General features: G+C 40.6%; 1 protein-coding gene across 2 annotated transcripts in view; it reads right to left on the minus strand.

Annotated features, from left to right (window-relative positions):
- Nucleotides 1-633: 633 nt before the first annotated feature.
- CREB5 (cAMP responsive element binding protein 5) overlaps nt 634-25238 on the minus strand; it is a 438879-nt gene continuing 414274 nt past the window's right edge. The window contains exons 8-11 of one of the 2 annotated variants that reach the window (XM_058296844.2): nt 17343-17666; nt 13131-13358; nt 5511-5619; nt 634-4917 (exon numbers count right to left, since the gene is read on the minus strand). In XM_058296844.2, coding sequence (XP_058152827.1) covers nt 4913-4917; nt 5511-5619; nt 13131-13358; nt 17343-17666 — 666 coding nt within the window. In that variant the 3' untranslated portion in view covers nt 634-4912. The remainder of the gene's footprint in view (nt 4918-5510; nt 5620-13130; nt 13359-17342; nt 17667-25238) is intronic. The other variant, XM_004476075.5, reaches the window with a different exon arrangement.

Raw genomic sequence — 25238 nt, forward strand, 5'->3', positions numbered from 1 at the left:
GAGGTTTTAGAAAGAGAACAAGAGAAACAGAAAGGGATCAAAAAAGCTAAAGTGCAATTTTAAAATATAAATTATTTGAAAAGCAGAAAAAAGATTCTAAATTGCTACTGTTCGCATAGGCACAGTTTTATTCAAATTTAAATGGGTTGTTTTCTTTCCCTTCTCAGATATACTGCATAATGGAGCATGAATGGCTTAAAGCTACTGCACATTGTTTGGGAAGGGACAAAAAGAACACTAAGGAAGCTGAATAGTGCAAGGCATTCTAGGAAATTGGGGTGGGATGGAGAGAAGCAGAGATGAAGTTGTTTTTTACACTTTTACAAGAAAGCTGTTCCAGTTATAAAGGTTCCCTTTAGCCAAACTCTGCTTCCTAAATAAAAGGGCTTTACTTAAAAATGAAAAACAGAAATAAACGATTTGAAAAAACTGTTCAGAACGTTGACTGAAAAACGACTCACAGAGCAACTAAATTCTGGAAATTTCTATGCATAGAGAACAAACATTTCCAACAAATGATGGAGAACAGTCATGTGAAACCCTGAAAAATGAAGATACACACAACTAGAGTAGTTTATTATGAACTAATACTTTAAAAACAATTAGATCCTAGAGAAGAATACTGTTCAAATGGAATGTTTAAAAATAATATTTATTAATAAATATCTTATAAAATTCTAAATTAATAGATTCCTGTTCAAATTTTGCTTTGGTCCTTGAATTCCACTGTATACATACATACATACATATATATTTATTTATTTTAGATGGTTTCTACTAACCAGAAAGAAGCACATTCTATCCGAACTCAATGGCTAGTTTTATAGCAGTTACTGATGCTTAAAAAACCCCAGCCAAAGCTGGTCTTCTGCCGCAGCTGGTTATGATCTTAATGACAAGCTCAACCGACACAATAAAATTTACTTAACGGGCAACACCACCTGAACATTCACCACTGATGCTCCTCTATTCAGAATATGGGCTTCATTTTACTCCATTGACTGAATAGGCTCCAAAGAGCATTGGCTCCAAGTCAATCACCCTAATGATTATACCGTTCACCGGGATTGCACACAGACTGCTTGTCTCCCACAGGCAGTGTTAAGAATACGACTTGCATACATTGACTTGGAGGTAAGAAAGGGAAAAGTGGGAGTGTAAAGAGAAAGCATGAGACTGAACTCCAGGCTTTAACATGAGTGCATTCATCCATGGGTAGGATTTTCACTCGACCTGTTCCAAAAAACCTAGGTTGAGAAATGTATCAAGAAGAAACAATTAAGATGTGGATGTCACCGTTTAGAGGAGGATTCACCAGGTACAGATGCTATCAGGTTTACCTATCTACATTGCTAACTCCCAGCGGGTAAGGTGGGGAGGCGCTGTCCCAGCTTCCAGGCAGACTGGCAGTGGTTTCAGAGGCAGATCCTACCGCTAATAAAGAAACCACCCAGGAATGAAGAGAGGCAGGGCTCTCATCCTCCTGAGGATAGGGGCACTGAAGATCGGTTACCCCGACTGGTGAAAATATGCATGGGTAACCCAGGAAGTGGGCAGGAGCAGAAACAGGCTAGAAGGATGTCCTCCCATATTAGCAAAAAAGAGTAGGGCAAGAAGGAGAGCCGTTGAGGCTCGATTATCCTGAAGTCTGGTGAAGCCTGGACCTTGAAGTGAAATACTTAATACTGAGAAGCTGAGTGTTGGATTGGGCCAACGAACCTTTCTGTTGGGGATTTCAAGAAGCACTGACAAATAGCTGGTATCTGACAAATAGCTGACATCTTTCATTTATTGTATTTCCACACTGCTAATGAACATACCTAAAGGCCCAGGGTATAACAAGAAGACAGTTTATTCTAATTATACGTTTAGGCGGGTTTGCTAACGTGTGTGGTTGGCTTGCCTACTTAGCATAAAAAACAGACATAATTGAGCTATATATAATGCACATCAGTCAAACTGTCAAGTTGCTGAATTAAGAAAATTCAGGCAAGTTCTTAACTGCAGAGGCTTTCAGTTTAACAACAAAATTTTACTCAAGACGTGGAACAGAAGTAAACTAGACCACAATTTTAGAGATGGGTCACTCCCTGGATATTCTTGATTTTACCAGTGGATTTTTCTAAAAAATCCGTTTCATTAAGTGCTATGCACGCAGCAAAGAAAGAAAAGTTTTTGTTTTCTTAAAACAAAGCAAAACGTAAAATAAAAATAAAAATTTAAAAACATTTCGATGCATTTTTTTCCTTTCTTTTGAGACAATTAGAAGGCCATAGGATGGGATTTTTGAAAAACAAAACAAAACAAACAAAAACTATCTTTAATTTCAAAACAGAGATAAGACAATTAACTTCTTTTTAAAGCTAAATGTTAAACATTTCTTAGGAAGCCACAGTCAAGTTAAACCATTCAGCTGTTACTGCTGGGATTTTTAAAAAATTACTATGAATTCAGTATTTTAAATACTTGAAAATGATATGTTCGTCTAAAATATAATACAAATCTTTTGCTTTTACTTTTTTCTTTTTTCTTTCTTTTCTTTTTTTATTTTTTATTTTTGGTTTTTGTTTAGATTCTTAGATCATATAACCAAGTCATGAGTTAGCACTGAACACTCAAAACCTTTTAAAAGCACAGCATACATGGAAAGATTGTTGATAAATATTGTTTAAAAAGTAAGTTATTACATAAACTGAAACTAGTTATAAAAACCATGCTTCATGACCCTCATTTTTTTCTCCAAAATAGATTCTTCTACTATAGTGAGAAAAAAACACATCATTCCCTTTCCTGAACTTTTATAAAAGCTACACCTTTTGTAAAATACTGTTCTTTTAAAACCCATGAATGAAAATACACACACACACACATACATGTTAGGGGGTCAAGCATTCAAATGGAGATGGAACACTAGCACCTGTCCAGGCTACTAGAGAGAAACATTAGCCCCTGTTATTTGTGAGATGCAATATTAAACGTTAGCACAGTAGAATGGCTTGTTTCAAGGAGGCACAACTGTGGTTTGGGGACTATCCACTTTTTATAATGGGCAAGCCCATAGAAGTTGATGAAAATATAAATCAGAATTATTCAGAAAAGTAGAGTACCCTGTGCCACAACCAGGCGATTCCTTCAACAGCTAAAGGGTGCATTAATTGCAGGGAGTGCTGGCAGCCCACCTATGGAAACACTGGGTTTTCTTTCTTTCTTTGTTTCTCCTGTAGTCTGCTTTCACCCACCAGAACAGCAAAGCTGGTGCTATAGGCTTAAGAAAAATAATAATAATAAATCTTAGGCTATTAGCAGCTGATGATTGAACAATGTAATCTGTGTAGTGAATAGAGCCCTTCTGAATTATTATATAGTATGTGGATTTTCAGCATTATAGACAGGCCATATAAAACCAGTTGCAATTCAAGGGTGTGATGTTATGGCCCCATATCATAATTTGGACTTTCACAATAGAGGCTTACAAAGCTCCCTTCCCGGTGTCTCCACAGCTGGCATTCAGCAGTGCTTCACCTGTAGCTAAACTACCTTTTATTTGCTGATTATTAAAAACATTAAATCAGGCACATTAACCATCTCCCGGTTTCCATTCTGTAGAAAGCAACAGTTGAATGAACCCCAGCTGTGGGTAACAGGTAAGTGAAGCAATGGCTAGGTCCACAATTTTGAGGTCTTTTTTTTTAAAAAAAAAACACATTATTTTCTTCTTTACATGCAATGCTAAAGGACAAAAATAAAAGAAAGTAAAAATGAAGAGTAAACAGGGAGCCCAAGGAAAAGTGGAAATGGAGAGGCAAGTTGGGCATTCAAGCAAGTGAACCGGAAGGAAGGGGAGAGGCGATGAGATGCTTGGTGGTTTTATTTGGACATCAATGGATCTATAAAAAAATTTTTAATAGTAGAAGAAAAAAAAATGTGGAAATGGCTCTGTGTTTATCTGGGATTCTGGTGACATCACAACCTGAACTCAACATGCGTTATGATGTCATCAGACGTCTTACCCAGTTACCTTGCATGGGTCTTACTTGACCTTAGGTATGCCTCATTTTGGCTAAAAGCTGTGGTTTAACAAAATTCACTGTTTCGGGCAAAGGGTTGGACTGGTAAGAGTGGAACCATGACTATATACAGAAGGAGTTCAGTTTACAAACAAGTTAACTGGTACCAGAAAACTGGAGAAAAGCACCAAAGCATTTCCCAAGCTGATAGATATTAATTGCATAACTCCCTTTTTTCTTATATAACTAAGTATAAAAGACAACATTTCCATAACAACTATAAAAATGAAAGCCAGTCTTTGAAGGGCTGAGGAGTCTTCCAGGTCTGAGTTAATTCTAAAAAACGTCCTTCAAAGAAAGGACACGTGGTATGCAACAGCTCTTCTTGGAGGCAGGTCTGACCCGTGGATTTTAAAGAATCGGATTCAGGTCTGTTCTGTGAGTGGTGAGCTGACTGAGGGTGGAGCTTCCTACTACCTCGCTGGCTGAGGAGGAAGTGGTGATGGTGTTATGCTGGATGACTTGCTGTTGGGAGCAGGCTGGGACAGGGCTGGCAGGAGGGCTGCTCTCGGGACCTAGGGGAAAACATACACACATGCACACCAATAGGGCTCTTTCTTATGGACTCATGGACGACTTAGAAAAATATTACTACACATTTACTTCAAGGGGAAAAGTTTCCCCCATCTTCTCCTGGAATTTAATTTCAAACCTTTATTTGAAACTGTAGCCACAAAGCTATGCCTTCCCAGTTTATAGCTATGAGCAAAGCCATGCTCTCTACATCAGCAAAACAGGTTGATGTGAGTCCTCGTATTTGAACTTCCCCATCTTGCACTTTCAAAGAGCCATCCATATATCAGACGTGGAAAAATACTCTCAAGTGGTGGGAGAAGCTGTGTTGCTCAATCTAAAAAATTATTTGAAAATAAATTGATGTTCAGCCATGAATCCCTGCTCCTCCCACCAACCCATACTTAATTAGCATATAATCGGTTGGCCTTCCAAGTGCCAAAATTGGGGTCCAGAAAAAGGGATCCATTTTTAAGTGTTGGTCAACTGAAACCAGGACACCAGCTTTGCAAAGCTCATTGAGTGACATGTAGCGTATCCCCATATGAAGCATCTAATTCCTATTTCCCAACCCATGGATTTCTCTGGAAAACTGCTTGGCCACAGGTAATTAGGTTCCAGCAGGCCATTTTCCTACTGGCTGTGGAATTGGAATTTGGTAGGATTTTACCATGTAAAAAATCAGGGGAAGTTTAGCCAGAAATCATTAGGAGGTGGGGGGCATGATGACGAATAGGGGTCAGGAAAGTGGAGTCCCACTGGTGGAAAGTCTGGCACCACTTAAGAACTCTAATATGTTCTCTGCCTGGATGTGAAATCTACACTCTAAATTTGCCCTTTCAATAAAATCCAATGTACAGTTGGTGGGGAAAAAAAACCAAAACAACTAGGACACCGAAAAATAGAAAGTGAATAGGTCAGTGAACTTACTTAGATATCCTTGCGATTCCTTCTGCATGGCTGTTATTGGACAGTCTTTGTGTGTTAACAACAACTGTTTCAGCTGAGCCACCTCGTTTTTCAACATGGACACTTCATTCTGAAAAGAAACACATCAAAGCCATATGGAGAAATCCAGAGGAAGCCAACCCAAAGAACCACGTACCTAAAACAATGAAACTGGCAAACTTTTCCCTTATGTCCAGATAACATTCAGAATGTTATTTATTGGAGTTCCTCTGAAAATGTAGTTTACCTTTCATTTGTCCTCTACATTGACAAGAGCCTTTCTGAAGAGATGAGAGTTTGACTCAGGAGCTGAACCCTCACCCGTTAGGTAAGGGCTCTGGAGCCTGGCTACGTGGGTGGGAATCCCACCTTCACACTTGGCTGTGTGACCGTGGACAGCTGAGCTCCAGCAACCCCATTTATAAGATAGGGATAAAAATGGCCCAGGTGTCACCGGGCTGTTGAGAGGATTAGATGAGGTAATAGATGTAAACCTTCATACAGAGCCCAGCACATAGTGAGCACTCAATTTAGCCACATAATCATCTTCTCACTGTCCTACAAGCTCAGGTTGGTATTAAATATGAGGAGAGGGTGAATGTGAAGCGTGCACTGGGAAGAATTATGCGGCAGGATTAGCGGCTTCAAACAGAAATGGCTTCAGAATAAACCGACTAATCTACCACTGGATTTCCCCGAAGACATTCCAAATAGGCCGAAGTTCAGCAGGCATATCCATCTTCCTGACGCCCACTTAGCAGGAGGCATGGAAGCACCCAGAGCAAATGTCAGCTATCTACTGGTGGGATGAGGGCAACCCAGGGAGGCAAAGGTGAAGAAAGTTTTAAGCCTTCGTTGAATTATTTCAATTTGGCTAATTTCAGCCCGCAAACTCCCCCCACAATGTTAGGGCGTGGTGGGTGGTGTGGGTGTGTATTTTTCTTATTTATCTAGATAAGTGCCTCAGATTTCCACTCTGTGTAGTAATTCACAAAAGCATGTTCACAGCTTTGCAAAATAATATTACTTGGCACCCGTTCTCTACAAGTAGAAATGTATAATAGATGATTGGCTCCAAGGTGCTTCCACTTGATAAAAGTAAACTGTAAACATAGGGCTGTCTCAAATAAGCCATTTTACAAGTCTGATAAATAATACCTCCCCTCTAGCCAATGTTCATTTGTGGCTGCCAGACATTATACTCCACACGTAGAAGATTTTTAAAAAAAGTATGCACACAGAAAAAAGCCTTTTACCATTGCTGTCGTTAAGTTGTAGCTACACGTTTAATATGAACCTGGTTTTTCAGGCATGTATTTATCACCTAAAAAAATGAGTTTGGGATTGTAGAATTTACTTGTCTTAAAATTTGAATCTGGTTTTAAAGAGTAAGTTCCATTTCCAAATTAATTAATTTGCAAAACACGTAAGCAACCACATATTGAGCAACATTAACAACACGTTAATAAAAATCTCATCTACAAAAGCTTTTCTCTTCTCCTCCAAACTTTACAAAATAAAAAAATGCATATGTGAGAAATTAGCATTAATGATTAATCACTTAATTGAACAGGAAAATTGCTTTTAAACCTGAGAATGTTCACAGAAGGTAAATTCCACCTCCCTCCTCCAAATGAAGGTCACAGCCCAAAGTAACCCTTGTCAATTCCAGGGTCAGTGGGATAACTTTATTTATAGGACAATTCATTTTAGCCTTAAATACTACCTCTTTCTTCTCTGACTTTATGCCTATCTAAATTCAGACTGCCTTCCTTGTTTTCCTCCAGTTCATGCTTTGCTTAAGATAACATGTATAAAAGAAAGTCATGTTTAGACCATTATAGAGGAAGCAACTCCTGGTTAAAAACAAAACAAATGAAAACATAAGCAAAAAAAAAAAAAAAAGAAACTAAGATGTATTCATGGTTTTTGCCTCAGATTTAAATGTCATGTTCTTTGCATCTAGATTATAGAAATAACACTTTTCTGAAATCACAACAGCCAGACGTCTGCATCTTAAGTAGAAACTTTCAGATACAGGTAATGCAGATAATGGTTCTTAGAAAATGGAGTCAAAGTCCAGTTTGTAGTGAATCTGGCCACACTTTTCTACTGTAACCTAGGAAACAACAAACAAGGAAAGTATTTAAAATTCAACAAAACTGGGTTCTCTTGCTTAAACTTCTGGGAGAAAAAACAATCACCCTTGGTGGTGTCTTGAAAAGGCTGAGTTTAGGCTCCATCTTTCTCCCCACCTTGCCCTGAGCAGTCAGTCACACCCTTTCTAGGCAGTGTTCAATCTTGCAGGCACTAATTGTTCATTGCCCCTTCCTTAAGAAAACACACTGAATTCCGTTCTTGGGGTTTGCAAGGAGCTAACTGTGCAAATACTTGGCACACCCCAAACTGTTTCACAATAAACCTTTGGCTTCCATGAGAGGCCACTATAAAACAGAACCCACCACCTCTCTGAACAGCATATTGTGCTGCCCGGGCCTATAAAGAAGCCTCATGCAAATGCACAAATTTAGCTGCACTTTAGTCTATAGAGAACAAAGCACTTTATTAGCAAACCAACATGTTGCAAGGGTCTGTGAAAACGCAGGAACTTGGAGAGTGCCATGAAAAAGGATGATCCTTTAGAGATATATGTGAATATATACATTTTTCTTTATGTAATGGGTTAATAATTATAAGTATGTAATGCATGCCATGTTATGGTTGAAAAATGGATGCCAATTAATATCAGTGGAGAAGAACAATTCCCCTCTGGTTTAGATCATATACACATGATGCTTATAAGGACTAAATAAAGGTCTAATAGCCACAGAAGGAACAGGAATTCACATGGCAGCATTCAGCAGTAAAAGGGACTCTTCAACTGGGGATGGAAAATAATAGGGTTTGAAGTCCCAAATTGCCACCAAGGAAAGGTAAAACATGATGGTTGCACTAGTTCTCTAAGTTTCTCCCAGCAAAACAGTTTTTTGTTTCTGTAATATTTTTGTGTTCCCTTCTATTGAGAAGGCTAACTATGTAATTATCTAATGAGAGATTTTATTTTGATTCTTAATCATTATTTAGTTACTTTGATACTCTGAAATATGCTTGTATTTCACAGTCTGCTATTTCATAAGAAAGCTATTTCCAGCACCTCTTGTGCTTCCAGATCTTATCAGGGCAGATCCAAAGCTACATTTATATCTCATTTTAGAGCAAAATTTTGTGCATCCATGTATGTTTACATATTATTGAGAGTCAGTTTTTAAAGCCTCCATCAGATTCTGTAAGGGGCTTTTGGCTTAACAAAGGCCAAGAATCACAGCCCCAGAGAAAGAAGAGTGAATTGTGAGCTGTGCACATGCATAATCGTCTTAAAGATTCCACACTGATAGATTGATTTATGGAGGAAATACACAAATACCAGGCTATAGTCTAAGTAAAAATACTTTTCAAGGGCATAAAAGTAGGAATAACCTTGAATTCATTTTGGAAGAGAACAGTCAGATAGCAAATGTTTCAAAATACACGAATGAGAAAGCAAATATGACCTGCAACTCCATCAGGGAAATAAAAGCTGGGGTTTCTGGAGGCATTTCTTACCCTGAATTGTCTTGCTTTATAAATTAAGACAAATCACTAATTTGTCTATTCCACTGTGAAGGTTATAATTAATAGTTCTAGGACTTTGCCAAAGCAAAGTATTAATAATAAGCACTGATTCTCCTGCTAAAATCAGCCCTTCCCTTCTTCTTAACTAATTTGGATTTGCTATTTTAAAGCAATTATCCATTTATTCATGGGCTACAAGATGGTAGATGCAGTTGGATTAATCTATTCTTAATCCCATAAATTTGGGTGAGATGAAGTAGCACCCGACAGAGATAGTACAACAAAAACATACTGTAATGAAGCACATCAGAAAGTTTCTAATAGCTACACTTTGAGCTTTTGGCTTTGGGGATATTGTTTTGTTATATGATAAACTAGAATGCTTTTTGGTGCAAGCAGTAGTAGCCTGTGCCAAAAATATAATTATCAAAATAGGCCCTGTAGTCTAGTCCTTTTTTGTAGATTAGTGGATCCCAGATTTGGTTCACTCTGAAACAAGGGACTTCAATTTGTCGAGCAATGGTTCCCATCTGGCCTATTCTCTTGCCAAGTTCCAAACCTGAGCTTGTGTGTCCAAAATTTCAGCAGCAACTTGGGCCACGTGTCTTTGCACTAAAAATGAAAAGCAATTATTTCCAAGGGTGTCCAGATGATTTCCATATCATCTATTGTATGCATATGATCTACTGAGCACCGTATCACCAGTTGAATTTTGAGCTGATCTTAGCCATCTCAGTGACAACAACAACAACAAACACGTATCCCTTTAGTTTAAGGGATTTTCAGATTGACAGATCACAGAGCAGTGGGTTATGATCAATAGAATTTGCTGGAGTCCTCATCCTGCTACCTACTGGTTACGTGATTTGGAGAAAGATTTCTTATTTGCCCCAGCCCTCAGTTCTCTAATATCAAGTGCCAGGTTGGATGGCTTCTCTAATATTTCCCCTAATTCCTATACCTGTGTTGACATGTCGGGCAGAGATTTGTTGTGAGAGTAGGAAATGGAGTCTGGGAGTTTGATTTTATTTTCTTAGGTCTGGTTTTTCCAATCTGAAACTCTGCAGCCTCACTAGAAGTCTCTATGCTGGAAAACAACTCAAAAGTGGCAGCTGGCCATCCAGACCTTGGATATTCCGTTTGGCTGGAGTTTGTTTGCTTAGCACCTTCCATTTCTGTTTACTTAAAATTTGGCTCACTGGTCCAGCCTCAAGAGAGACACCTTTTTCTTTTTACAAAGGTCCAGTGAGAGGGAAAGGGTCATTCAAAGGTAGCAGAGCCTGCAGTGTCCGACCCAGCATCACTATGCATGATGCGGAACACTCCACATCACAGAAACCCTTCAACAGTTGTGGTTTTTGTCCCTCTGAAGCAAAGCAGTGGTTGGAAAACATCAACAATTTAGTCTTTTCAGGGACTGTCCCTTTCTCCAATACTACTTTAACAGCCAAAGGATACCGATGCCTGTTCAATGGATTCAATAGGATTTTTCTTTTTCTGGTTTTCAGGGCCTGGAGTTCTGGTATCTCTTTTCCTTAACTATTTTGGCTCTAAAGAAATGTAGAAATTAGTGGGCTAGGGTCTAATGAAGACACACTTCTAAGTTTTGTAAAAGCAGTCTTAAATACGCATTTGCAAAAGGTCATGGACATGTCTAACCTCAAACTTTACCAGCATCTTTACTTCTCCTGCTTTTCTGCTACAGGAGGTTTTCAGGTTCCAGAATGATAGTCCATTACCCTTACGTAATTCTGCGAGGACTCATTTTAATTAATACTGATTTTAAAAACTTGTTGCCATCTGATATGTATTAGCTGCCTATTCATGATTCCATTATCCAAGACAGTGATTCTCCAACGGGGACGATTTTACGCCCAGGGGACATCTGGCAAAATCTGGAGACCTTTTGATTTGTCAGCTGGGGGTGGGGGAGCTACTGACATTTAGTAGGCAGAGGCCAGGGATGCTGAGAAACAATCTGCAGTGCACAGGACATGCATGACAAGGACTCATTGGGCTCAAGAGTCAATAGGGTCAAGACTAAGAAACGCCAATCTAAGGCTGGACCTGCACATTTCACAGTTCCCCTACAGCCCAGCCCTGAGCCTTGGTAGCCAGTTCCTGGGATTCCCAAGCATAGGAGATTGCAGAAGAATACTATAATATTGTTCAGGTCCACATACACCAGTACTTTTATTTACTCAACAAGTTGGTTCAAATTAGCTCATTCTTAAAAAGACTTTGCCTTGTTCTTACCAATAATATCTGTGACATTGCAGCTTTGATGTTTTAATTACATTTTTCAATATACATTTCAAAATAAAAATGTAACTATTGATATTAAAAATGCTTATCCATGTTCTATCTAAACGTTTCTCACATAGGCATGCCAGATTCTAGAATTAGAGACTGTCGGGTTGGAGTAGCTTTAAAGGTTTTCGAGCCCAGTCATCCCTCTGTGGCTTAACTCCCTTTAATCACATCCTTGCCAAATGGTCAGGCAGCCAGTTCCGCACATACCGGCGATGGGGAACTCATTCATTTATTCAACAAATAGTTACTGAAGATTAACAACCAGGAACTGACCATGACAGACACAATGCTAGATATAGGAAAGAGACTGGGAGTGGGGGTGAGGGGTGACGAGCCACCGTCCCTGCCTTCATATAGCATACAAGCTAGTGAGGGGAATCATTACCTCATTTCTCCCCATATCTGCTGTATATATTTCCCAGTTTCTTTCCCATGTCTATCATAAAAAGAACGATACATTTAGGGGATAAAGAGAACATCTGCACATGATGAAATTCAGCCCAGGTATAACCTGGATTTGCCTGTACACTTTCAATTTACACACTGGATATCCCAAGGCCATTTCCATTTAATGGCTCTGAATATGCAAAGGCTTTGGGGTTATGGCAAGTTGATCGCTCCTTTCTAAGGATGCACAGAGATCCATCCTAACTAGAAGGTTCTATGCTGGAAGACAATTTTAAGAGTGGCAGCTGGCTATCAGGACCTTGGAGATTCCATTTGGTTGGAGAGGAGGAAGATGCCTGTGAACAATCAGATGCAGATTCTCCTATAATGGGGGCAATCTTTTCCCCCCACTCACTATCCTTCTGCAAATCTCTCAGCTCTTGGAAGTGCTGGGCTATAATCCACAACTCTTACTGTTATCTGCTATCCCTGGAATGTTTTGTTACAGATATATTTAGTTGTCTTTTTTTCTGCTGGTGAACAGTGCACTCCTTTTTATGTTAGCACTCATGCCCGGAACTGCATCATTTATATGGCACGAAGTCTGCTGGAGTAGCCCTGGGGACTGGAGTTTCCTCCCATCTCTTAAATATTCTCAAAGTGGCCTTGTTATAAAATGTCTCCAGTGAGCACCCATGAAAAACAAAAATCATGCAAGATTAAAATCTTGTTGAACTTGAAAATGAGGTGGAAAATCACCTTTTCTTACAGAGCAAAATAACAAACATAGACCTTTCATTTCTCAAAACAAAACTCTAGATAATTTCATATAAACCAAAGCAACACCTTCACCCAGTGAATGTAAATAGCTGCCCTTTGATGGAAACTTATTATGTGCCAGGCACTAGGCTAACTGCTTTTATTTATTCCTTCTAACAGTTCTATGAAATGTTTTTATTCCCATTTTATAGATGAGGAAACTGAGAGCCAGAGATGTTAAGCACAGCAAGTAACGGCCAAACTGGCGTTTGAACCAAAGGTGTCTCAGCCCTACAACTTAGTGGAGCAGGTCCTTCTGTCCTCAGAGCTTTGTAGGATGACTGATTTAAAACTGAATGGTTTGTTTTGTTTTTGCACAGGGTCTCAGAATTAATGAAGCTCGAGGAGTAGGCCTGCAGTTGCTCTTGGGCTGTGTCATATCACTGCTTAGGTCAATGAGTGATTGTGGGGCAGGAAATGCCAGCTGTATACCGGGCCTTTGAGTCTGAGGAAAGAGACAGTGGCCTGCACCTGAAGTTGCATGTTTGTCTGGGTGAGTTCTTCTGCTTTCTTTTCCAGTGACATCACCCAGACCTTCCTCTTCTGTCTGCAGCGGGTAGCAGCTGCCCGGTTCCGTTCCAGAAATTTCCGCCGCCTCTCGTCGGGATCCTCGTCCACCACCCTTCGCCGGCGCCCTCCCGTGGGCTGGGGCGGCTGTATGGTCTGGGTTGGCTGCATCTGTTGTGTCGCTGGTGAAACCTGCTGGGACCGAGTAGGGACAGGGAAGGGAGGAAGAATAAGGGAAAAAACCCAAGCCAGTGTTAAAATGCAAAGCAGTCAACTGCTCTCGTAAGCACCTCAAACTTGTGTGCTAAGAATGATGCAAACAATGAAATCACCCTTGTGAAAGGATAAAAAAAAGCATCACCAAGCTACATTTTTTTTTTGACATTCTGGCAAGATGTAGGAATGTCTTGTGAAAAGATTTAGCCAGATACCACTTAGGTTTTACCCTGGCAGGTATTTGGCTTAATCACGGCAGAAGAAATATTTTTCTCCTTCATGTGCTAAAACATATTTTATTTCAGGTGCATTTTAAAACTTTAAAGCACCCTCTTTATGGCTACAGAGGTCAGGGATATTGTCACAGTTTTGGTGAGAGGGCTGTCATCGGGTGAAAATGTCTTTCTCTTTTCACTCAGATGGTGTTAAAACCATGTTCCTAGCACACATTGTCGACAGTGGTGGTGACTCCTATCTGAAGAATGCTGTGAAGCCCAAAAAGCAGCTGAAATCCTCTTTCCACGACCTCACAGTTCTTAATGCAAGGGGGACTCTCTGGACCTACAAACTCGAGCCAGATCTGCCTGCCCCTCTGAGCAGTGACTCAGGCACACAGTGACAGGAGGCCTTCTGGATGCCAGCGGTGACTGGAGGCAGGGCCTCGGAAACTATGCAAGGGATACCCAGAGCAGCACCGACCTCTGCTACACACTGTGCATGAGTGTGCGTGTGAGATAGCGAGGGACGGTTGTGCATCACCATCAACGTACATTAAAAGGAAATCCTAGGAGTGGCAAAGCACTTGATTAAAAAGCTTTCCTATGCTTACAGATTCCATGGAAGGTCTGCATGAGGCTCAGCAACATCTAAGGTTTTGGACCCCCCTACGCATATAGATTCATTTCCTGCATGAGGCAGACACACGGCACCTTATGAAATTTCTATGACTGACTCTTTATATGTCTGGACACCTAATGCTTTCCCTAATGCACTTCACTCCTTCCCCCTTTTTTATTCTCAACAGAGTGCTTTTTTCTCCTCTTCCCCATTTCTCAGTCACTCAGGTTTACAGCTTTAATACCTATAAAGTTGTTTTACAAGAGACATTTAACCTGCAGAAACAACGGCAAAAAGTTTTTAGAAAATGAAGCCCTACACCCTTTTCTACCACATTCCAACACTATGATCGAAATCAATTGGGATGACTGTAATTGCAGCCATAACGGCTACTGTTGACATCAGTTGACTGACGATGATATGATTTAATCCCCGACTCCATCAAACCTAAAATGACTAACTGTATAAGAATTAGACTCAGGTTTGAGGTTGGAACTTTACTTAGAGCAAAGACATTTTCTAAAGCTTGTTTACTGGCAATTCCCATCCTTTCAATCACAGAGGAATAACAAAATAAATGAATTGTCTAAGGTCTTACTCACCAGAGTGGCTGGGGAAGACGTCATCCTTGTTTTGGCAAAGATTTAGCACTTGTCATTTCAGATGCTAACCCCTGAGCTAACTACTCCAAAGGAAAGCATTAGAAGGACACACTAACTGCTCGACTGTTGTTGCCTTTTACATTTCTTTTTATGAAATAGTGATCTCTTATTGCAGCCCTAGACAAGCGTTTCAGATAGAAGATAAAATAATTTCAAATAAACAGGATAAAGGAGCCACTCTTTCAATACTCTTCCTAACTTCAACCTCTTCCCTAACTTCAACCAGCCCTTCTCCCCTGACAATTTTCCTGTGCCTTCATGAAAAGGGATAAACACTGTGGTGATTTCCAGCTCAGTTCAGGTTCTTGGTATAAGGTATAGATTAAGAAAAATTCCTGGTCGCCATGAACTGGCATCAGGGATTTGAAATTGCACCCTTACATGCAGGAGGATTGCAAGTAGTCAGGAGAAGTTGCAAATACAACCCTACAACTCGAATGTGTGCCCCAGGTAAGTGTTATTACTTATTTTAATTTCTGTCAGCAGAGAAGTTCTGGAAGTTTTGATCAAAAATAATGAATTGTGATTATCAAAAGCATTTATTTCACATAATCTTCAAATCTCATAGTTGGAAAGACCTTAACAAGCCTCTATTCCTACTATTCTGATAATCATACATTAAAGAGCATGACAAGATCTTGGTAATCAGCCAAGTACATACCATGTAAGACTGATATTTTATAATTGTCAAAATGATTTTGTATAAATGTTAACAAGATCAACCTGGTTTCATTCCTTTTAGTATAGAAATAAAATAGCAACTGTTCATGCACCCAATTAGAATAGCAATTAACTAATTGAATATACCATTGACCACTTACTGCCTTGAGACAGAAAGCAATTGGCTAATTAGTAATTAGTTTATGAATTGCTTTTTTAGTCAAAGGATTGCTAACCTTGTCTGTGAAATAAGTTACCCACAAAGGCAATCAACCTTGATGCGCTTTTACCTTAAAAAATAAACACACATGGGCATCCATTTGCCTATCCTTGACCTTGCAGTTTCCTTTTTCCCTTCTAAATACATATCCCAGTGTGGCATTCGACTGAAAGTGTGATGGAAAGGGTGCTCTGGATAGTATTTTATAGCTAAACTTCTATCATATAACTTCTGTTTGGAACTAATAATAGGTACGTAGTGAAAATTGTGCTGAGGGCTTTTCAGAGATTATTTAATACTTGTATTAAATAAAGCCTACGCATTTAAGAGCTAAGCCTATGAGCTTATTCTGTCATTGCCCCCACTTGCCAGCTGGGAAAACTGAGGCTTAGAGTGGTTAATGCTGTCCACAGTCAGAACAAGTAAGAGGGATGGAGCGTGGGAGCTAAGGCCTTCTGCCCCTGAAGCTTGCACTTTTATTCACTACACGTCACGCCGCTCAGGACGTTGCAAAAGTAAGCTTATGTCGAGTGAATAAATTAAAGCGTTGGTTGTGGATGGCCCCTTTGGGGCTGGCTGTCCAGGTTAGCTGTGTGTGTTAGGCAGGGGGCTTCAGGAGCCCACAAAGCTGCCAGGAATGATTCTCCTCTCCGGAGAAGACTGGTGGAGGAGACGGTGAGTCCACGTTATCTGTGGCCCCCGCTGCTGGCACCGTTCTGACCAAGATGCCGGAGCCAGCAGCCATGCAGTGGGTGGAGGAGACTGACAGCCATCCTGCCTGAAGAGCCAAAGCGGCCGGGGCTGGCCCTCCTCCTCGCATGCCCTGCACCCATTTCGTAAACTCACTCTGGTGCACGGGCTGGGTGACACCACGTCCGCCTGGTCCCCCAACCCCGCTGCGATTTGGTCTAAATGCTGGCCCTCTTTCTAGCCAGTCCTGGTGCCTCCCCCCTCCTGGGGTTTGGTCTTCCTCCTGAACTGACCATTTGCAGCGCTTGGCTCTCTCCCTGCTCCCTCCAATGCCTTGCAGAGTCGGGGGGATGAATCACCTCCATTTACACAGCACCTCTGGCCCTAGCGCCCACTATGGAGACTCTCAGTCTGCTCTGGGAATTGTTCCTCTTCAGATTTTTAACATTTCCTGCTACTCAGGTTGCTGCCCACTGAACGTAACTTCCATTTCACAGGTGACAAAACTGAGTCTCTCTGAGGTTACAAAGCACAACAGCTGGAACCAGAGTTAGCATTCGTGTTTTTTTATCTCATTCCTTATCTTCCTTCCTGAGTTTAAATTCTTCCTAACCCTCCCATTGCTATTACTTTATTATATATAACTGTGTAATACAGAGTTTATAAAAATAGATTTTGGAAAACTCGGAGGTCACTTTTTAATGGTGTAATTTAGAGAAATCATGACCTGGTAGGGGCCTGAGGGTGGCCGTCACTTCCTAGGACCTGAACGGGGCTCTCCGGGGCACCAGACGGAACACCTGCATTTGCCAATCAGGGCCGATGCAATAACCCCGTCCTCCTAGCTTGTGCTGTTAACAAGAAGGCGAAGAGACGGTTCAGAGGCTCTACCTGTGCTTGGCTGCCGCTGTGCAGGGGCGGGTGAGGCGAGGTCTGGTGGTGTGCCGGGTGTGCGTGGAGGTGGGAGTGGGAGTGGTGGTGCGGGTGGCTCTGCTGGTGGTGGGGCTGCGGGGGAGGGTGGTGGGCCGGGTGCTGGTGCTGGTGCGGGTAGGGGTGGTGGGGCGGCAGGGTCTGGTGCTGATGCGGGTGCGAGTGCAGGTGGTGGTGCGGCGTCGGGTCCTGCCGGGAGCCCATCATCTCCAGCATGTGTCCCATGGTGCTCATGTTCCCGTTGGACATGGCGGCAGGGTGGTGCGTCAGCGCGGCCTTCAGCCTCTGAAACAGAACAGAGCGAGAGGGGACAGCGAGGTCAGGCGTGCTCACGGCAGGGGTTTGAAGCAGGACGACTGCTATTGGCGGTTCGACCACATTTCATGGTAGCAGGGTTAGCAGTTTTCACTGGGCACAGGATGGCTTTTGTACTCATTGCCTATTTCCTTATATGCTGTGGTAGGGAGGAGGGTCAAGGATATGCTAGCAAAATTCAGACGTTCTACTAAAAGGCATTTCCTAATATCCAAATAGCTCATTATACCATACTGGGGGCTGGATGCAAGGATAAATCAAACAGAAACGTTCAACACGATGATGGTACTGAACAAAGGGCTATCCCAGCCCTCCTTCCCCCAATCTGATATAGCCCTATGTTCTGTAAGGGTCACAAGAATAAAAGCTTTTGCCTCCCAAAAGATTTCTCAGCTGCAAAGAAGGGGAAAAAATCTGCAGTGTTTAGGATGCAGGAAGAACGCTGATGTTATTTTAGGGTTTCAAATTAGAATCGGTAATCCACAACTTTTGGAGACAAAGTTTTGGCCCTTTCTATTTGTTAAAACATTGTATTATAGAGTTCTTAGCATATTGTGCCCATCAGGATAATGATGATAATTGTCTGCATAGAAGAAAAGATAATTTTGAAGAAGGTAGGACTAAGCTGATGATCAAAGATCCTTTAGATCATGGTCAGCAAACTACGGCCTGTGGGCCTGATATGGCCTGATATGGCCCATTGCCTAATTTTGTACAGCCTGTGAGCTATATTGTACAAGTACTCCTGAAAATGTAATTTTTCTCACATAATAACTTTCTTCTGACTTTGTGATGGAAAAGAGGAGAGTAGAAGAATGTGAAATATTGCACTTCTTTACCTTCTTTGGTGAGTCAAATCAATACCCCAGATTAATTTTAACACAGAAGCATCACCCATTAACAAGCAAACAGACATGCAAACAAAGATCTTTTATCACGGGGGTCATCAAACTTTTTCTGTGAAGGACGATAGAGTAAGTGTTTGAGTCATTATGTGCTGTCTCTGTCCCAGTGACTCAGCTCTGCCTTGGGGGGCAAAGGCAGCTGTAGACAATACGTAAATGAAAAAGCAGAGCAGGCTGTGTTCCAATACAACTTTAGGGACACAAAATTTGTATTTCATGTAATTGCCACACATCATGAAATGCTATTCTACTTTTGATTTTTCTCTCCAGCCATTTAGAAATGTAAAAGCTATTCTTAGCTCACAGGCTGTACAAAATTAGGCAGCGGGCTGTATCAGGCCCACAGGCCATAGTTCGCTGACCCTGATCTAAAGAATCCTTGATCATCAGCTTAGTCCTCCTTTCTTTAAAATTGCCTTTTCTTCTATACAGACAACTATCATCGTTTTCCTGATGGGCGTAATGTGCTAAGTACTGTGTAACACAGGTACTCCTTGGAAATGTATCCTATGCAGAGATGATAGTCTAATTGGCAAGTTTACATTGGCTTCAAGAAGTAGTTACTGAGACTCAAAGTTTTTTCTTGATTAATGTTCTTCTCCGATTAATGACAGTGATGTGAAATCATGGGGGAGGGGAAAGTTATATTTAAATGATGATCAAAGCGACCGTGCTCTATCTAGCCCTGTACAGTTAAGAGTAAAATATTGACACATACCAATTCAATTTATCAAAACATTCAATAAAACATAAAGAGCCTCCGCTTGTTTGCAAAAAAAAAAAGGAAGGGGGATGGCAGACTACATGCTAATATTAGGTAATCATAAAACATTTTCTACATCCTGATCCATTTGCCTCCTCTTTCATTGATAACAGTTACTGACCTTCATAGTGATCATTGTGAAGAAGTTAAGCTTCCTGAATCCCTGGGAAAGATTAGATTAGAGGCCAGGTATTCTGTTTACCACTCAACAGAAAACTGAACTAATTCTCCTCATCTCCAAGTTTTAGAAATGACTTCATTATTTTTATAAAAATATTCATTATAAAAAATTTAAGTACAAAGAGGTCAGCAACAAATGAGCCAAATGTGTTGTTTATACTTTGTGGGTAAAAAGCATTCCAGACAACTCTACATTTGTAAGGATGAAAGGGCAAGTAGAATGATTTAACTACTGTGGGATCATGATAGACCTACGATTTTAAAAAACCTTTTATTTGACTATCACAGAAGCCAAAGAGGTAGAATTTGAATGAATTGCTGGATTTCAGATCCCTGTTTCTTTAGCCTAAGGAAAGTTTCTAAATTTTCTCTCCAAAATTAAAGGGGGAAAAAGATTATGAAAAAAGATATTTAAATCAATTTTTAAATTGGTTTATTGGACAGTAATGAAAGACTTCTAATCTGTTCTCGGGAATTTCAATATTATAAAAGTAATATAATTATAATGGCAAAAAATTCAAGAAGATTTTGCAATTAAAATACAGGAATTTTTGGTGAAAAAAAAAAAGCCACTTGCCCACTCCACCCTTAAGCTCCCGTCCCATTCATCAGATGTAATCACCAAAAAGAGCTCCTCATGTATGCTCTGATATTTCCTAAACAGTTAAAAGAATACATTTGTGTGACCCCTTTTAATGACAGTTTGTTATCTTGCTTATTTTTTAGTTTAACAATATGTTTTTGACATCTTTCTATACCTTATACTGACTAATAACAGCTAGCATTTATTGAGCACTCATTCTGGGCCACCCTTGTTCTATATGTTTCACAAGAATATTCTCACCTAATTCTCAGAACAACCCCACAAGGCTAAAGCAGAGGCTCGGTCACGTGCCTGTGCTCGCACTGCGGGGTAGTGGTGGAACCGGGATTTGAAGGCAGGCGTCCGCCTACACACTGCTCTCTAAATCCCTGTAACACACAGGAAGGAGAGAGGGTGCAGGGTGGCACGCCATTTGCACTTTGCCAAAAGCAGGACTGAACTGTCTTAAGGCACCTCCCCATCACCAAAAGGAAAGGCAAAAAGAAAAAAGTTGACAAGAGGAGATGCTGTTGTGGCACATTTGCCCCAAAGTCACCGTGTATGTGTGTTATCCAGTACACAACTGGAAATCCACACACGCCCTTTCTGAAACTACCTGAAACTTGAAGAAGGGTTGGGTGAAGGGTAAGAATTGCCAGGAAACTCAAATTCAGTAAAGGAGTATCCAGAGTGCGGCATCATCACCTTCCTGTTGCATCTGTAAAGAATTGATACTCTTCATTCCCCCCAAATGCAGAGCTGAAAGGTCTTCCCTGCTGCTGCTTCCTCACCCCTGACTAAAACCCTTCAGTGTTTTTCCAAAGTTCAGGAGATGAGGACCAAAGTCCTCAATATGGCTTACGGGTAGGCACTTAGATGTGGCCCTGTCTTCCCAGCAGCTCTTGCTCTTCTCAAGCAGGTCACACTGGCCTTCACTAAGTCCACATAAGGAATACTAGGCCCTTTGCATTTGCAACACTCTTTCCCTTTCTTCATACACTCTATACCTCTCAGCTCCAGGCTCTTCTTCAGTAAAATTCTCCTTGATCCCCTGGCCTAAATCAATTCATATTGTTATATGATTCCAGTAGAACCATACTCCTTAAAAAAAAAAAAAAAAAAAAAGATGAGAAAAAATTATACAGTCTACTTTATAGTTTTATGATTTTTAGTATGATTCTTTGATTAATACCTGTCAACTACACAGGTTGTAAACTTTTTGAGAGAAAGACCAGGTCAGATTTTGCTCACTGCTAAATTCACAGCCTTCGCACAGTGCCTGGAACATATGAGATGACAAATTCACATTTATGGAATGGGTGAATGGATGAAAGCTTTCTGAGGCTTCTGTTGAGAATGTGGCACTTTCATCTAGCATCCCTGCAAGTGGTGTTTGTATGGGAGGACAATTTTACTAGCCATCCAAGGTTAGCAGATTTGGCTATAGGACAACAAGTCATGCAGGCAGATGGGTTGTAAGAGTTACTGTCAAAACAGCTTCTCCCTCCACACCCTGCCTGCCTTCTAAAAAAAAATGATAACAGAGAAAAGAAAACACAAACAAGAGGAATGCATATTCATTTCATCTTGATATATTTTCTCTGAAAATGTGGCATGGAAAACCGAAAAGCTGTTTAGGAGTGAGTCACTGTTTTATCCCTTCAGTGCTACAAAGAACTTTTCCACCTTTAATTAGGAGCAAATGGAGCCTGACAAATAAATCCAATGCACCAGATCCTCATCTCTCAAATAATTAGTGTGTACGGTTAAGGGAAATTACTTGATTGCCTCAAGTCTATTCTTGCATGTTTCCCGCCAAGACAATAATAATAGTAAAGGTTATAACATTCCATTTAATTATATATTCATTCAACAAATATTTATTGGGCTTTTGCTATGTACGGGGCACTGTGCTAGGCACATCATCAGTGGTCTACCACTCGAAGGAAATGGGAGATCCATAAAAGCAAAGCAGTTTAACATCACTGGGGGGAAGAAGTACACAACTCAAGTATGGAGATGAAGACATTCAAGCACTCTTCCGAGAATCTCAGGCCTCTAGGTCTGAGTCCACCCTCCAAACATGAGGCTTTATCACATTTGATGGAAAGCCAGGAAAATAAGATGATCATGAAACTGCTCTGCATTTGCGACAGTGTTTTCCACATCATTTCAGAATTGTCTGGGGCACTTCTCGAAGTCCTGAAGACCATGCTGCTTCCCCATGTCCTGTGCCAATGACAGCAATTGCACTGTAAATCATAAAGCTGTACTGAATATGGATGGATACTGGGGCCTCACTCTCTCAGGGATGATAAATGACCAGCAAATGAATCCAAGCTGTATTTGCGGAATGGTTTTCTTTATGAAGCTTAACTGTGTCTTGTTTTAAATAGCAGACTATCCAATGCCAAGAAAAAGCAAGGGAGAGAGAGGGAAATTAATGAGCAAATAAACATTTTTTTTTTCAGCTATAAAAACGAGGGCTATTACTGAGGTGAAGCTGCAAGAAAGAGTAAATGATTCTGTTTACTTTCCATAGCCCTTCCACCACATCCATTTATTTGAGAGGGCAAGTCTTAGAGATGGTGAGAAAGATGACACACAGCTGGTTTCAGTCAACAGGGGTCATTTCTATTCGGTCTGTGTATTTTACAAGCTCCTTGTTAGCTGTTCCCCATGGAGGGTGGGCTCGTTGCCCAGGATCCGCACCCTGGTAAGAAACCAGCTATCTACCTCATCCCATCCCGGCGCAGCCACTGCCGTAATCGCCCAGCTCCAGGCCCTCTTCAACTTCCCACTTGGATGGATCTAACATCACGCCTCGTGCGGAGCCCAGGTACGCGCTTGCGTCACCACCGCCGCGCTTGGCGTGTGCGCGTCTGCCTGCGTGAGTGCGCACACGGAACACACCCACCCACGCCCACCCCCAGGCAATTTATCTTCCATTAACAACTCACTTATGCCAATTAGTAACACTCGTGGAACTGTGAAACCATTTCTCCGTCTTCAGCGAGGCTGACTGCTTATGTTTTACAGACTCTGAAAGCCAAGCTGAATTAAGTATTATTTGAAATTCAGTAGGGTAGGGTGGGGAAGGTTTTGGGCGTTCTTTTTAGAAAGGTTTTAACTGTAAACAGCTGTTCGGTTTTGTTCCAGAAAATACTGTGACAATATAAAAAATGTAGCGTTTCTGAGCTGACCACAAGTAAGAGACTGTCTATAGAAATACACAGCAAAATTCATATTCATATTTCCTTTCTAATACAAGATCATTAACATCCGTGGTCTCCCCAAGGCGTTGCTGTACAATGTAATTTTGTCTTTCTTTCCTATTCTCCCTCTCAAACACGGATGATCAGTGGAGTTGGCCAACATAGGCTTCTTAATGGTACAAATGGTAAATGGACCAGTGAGTCTACAAGCCTTCCCTGGTGGGGTGCCTGCAATATTGAGGTTTATTGACTATGTATCAACAGATTCTGAATTTAGGTATCTGAATAAGTAAAACATAACCGATTATTCACTGAATCTAATGACTGTAAATGGCCAGTTTTGATCACAAAATGCTTCCCATGCCTCAGGGGAGAGAGACACAGACAGAGATCTGTTACATGGTGTCCATGGGACAGTTACATAAATTTTAAGTTTCATTTTGCCAAGGTAGAAATAGTTTTATGCCACGTCAAACTTGGGCTTCAGGATGTCTACTGGGAATTGTTGTACGACCCTGATGGCACAGTGGGCCTTAAAACCCACATGTACTTGAGGATCATTGTTAAGATGACTAACTAAAATCATATCTGGCTTAATCAGGGGTAGAACATACTCCTTTCAAAACTTCCCTAATGAAACTTAGCTGTGATGGTTTCATGATTTAAGTATTCTTCTGCTTTAGGTTTGAATTTTATAAAAAACTTCAAATAAGGTTACCAGATTGGGGAGGATGCTATAAGATCTGGAAGGAAAAATATATTATTTCATTAAAAAGTATTAATTCTAAAGTATTAGAAATGATGTAATTAGTTAAAAAAAAAAAACTTGATGGAATTGTATTATTAATCAACAGTCTTGTCCCCTGAAAATTAAGGCAAGGAAGGCACCTCAGAAAAGTGGAACTTCAGTGGTTCTAATATTGAACTACTTGGATTGGTTTCACTTTCCCAATGTCCACTTGTGGGTATAACTTTAAAAGTGCAGTAATGCAGCAGAGTTAAGTGCAAGGTGATGCAGAGAGCATTGATGGTTAAAAAGCCAAGCAAACCCCAGAGACAAACCTTAGCACTTTCTCTGCCTGTCTTTTTCAGCTTAATATTTAAATCATACATTACAGTTCTGCAAGAGTGAGCCTTCAATTTATTCTTGTTAAAGGAAGGATCTAATGAATGCATATTTATAGAATTATTTTATTTCAGATCCCACTATATGCTTCATGACTTCAAATCACTGGTTGCCTTTAATAATTCCATAGGATGGTGAGCATTTAAGAGGCTGTGAATGTTAGTGGATTTCAGAACAAATTGCTGTACTGAAAGCCAGAGCTAGTCTCAGTTCTACTTTAGTTTAGCTTTAGTTCCTTAGACAAGCAAAACTTACAGCTCCAGGTGCCTTCATCTACCTAACAAAGGAGGACAAGATCCTTAGCTCCTTCTTCCATCAGAAAAAAGGATCTGGGTTAATGTCTGCTAAGTGGTAGGACTCTATGAAGAAAGTGAGTTATATGAATGTCTACAATAGTGAGAAGTCTTTGTTACAGAGAACTTCAGAAGCAAAGCATAAGTCTAGATTTTAAGCCTGGCTCAGCCACCTTGGGTGGTCATTTAACATTCCTGAGCTCCAAATTCCTCCTTTATGAAATGGGGTATTCATACTTGCCCTGTGTCTTTTACATGGTTCATGTAATAACATAATGGAATAAGAAACCATAAAAACAATAAGGATATATAGAATACTTAGTGGAATAAAGTGGAGTTGTTTTGTGGAGGTTAAGTAGGGGTAAGAGTAGGGGGTATGAAGGTCATCTTTTGATGAAAACTTTAAAAATGAGGGATTAAAGAAAACTTTTCTGAACATTAAAATATATTTGTTTTACTTTGGATTTTTTAAAAATT

This window comes from Dasypus novemcinctus, chromosome 5 (assembly GCF_030445035.2).
Source record: "Dasypus novemcinctus isolate mDasNov1 chromosome 5, mDasNov1.1.hap2, whole genome shotgun sequence".
Lineage (NCBI taxonomy): Eukaryota > Metazoa > Chordata > Mammalia > Cingulata > Dasypodidae > Dasypus > Dasypus novemcinctus.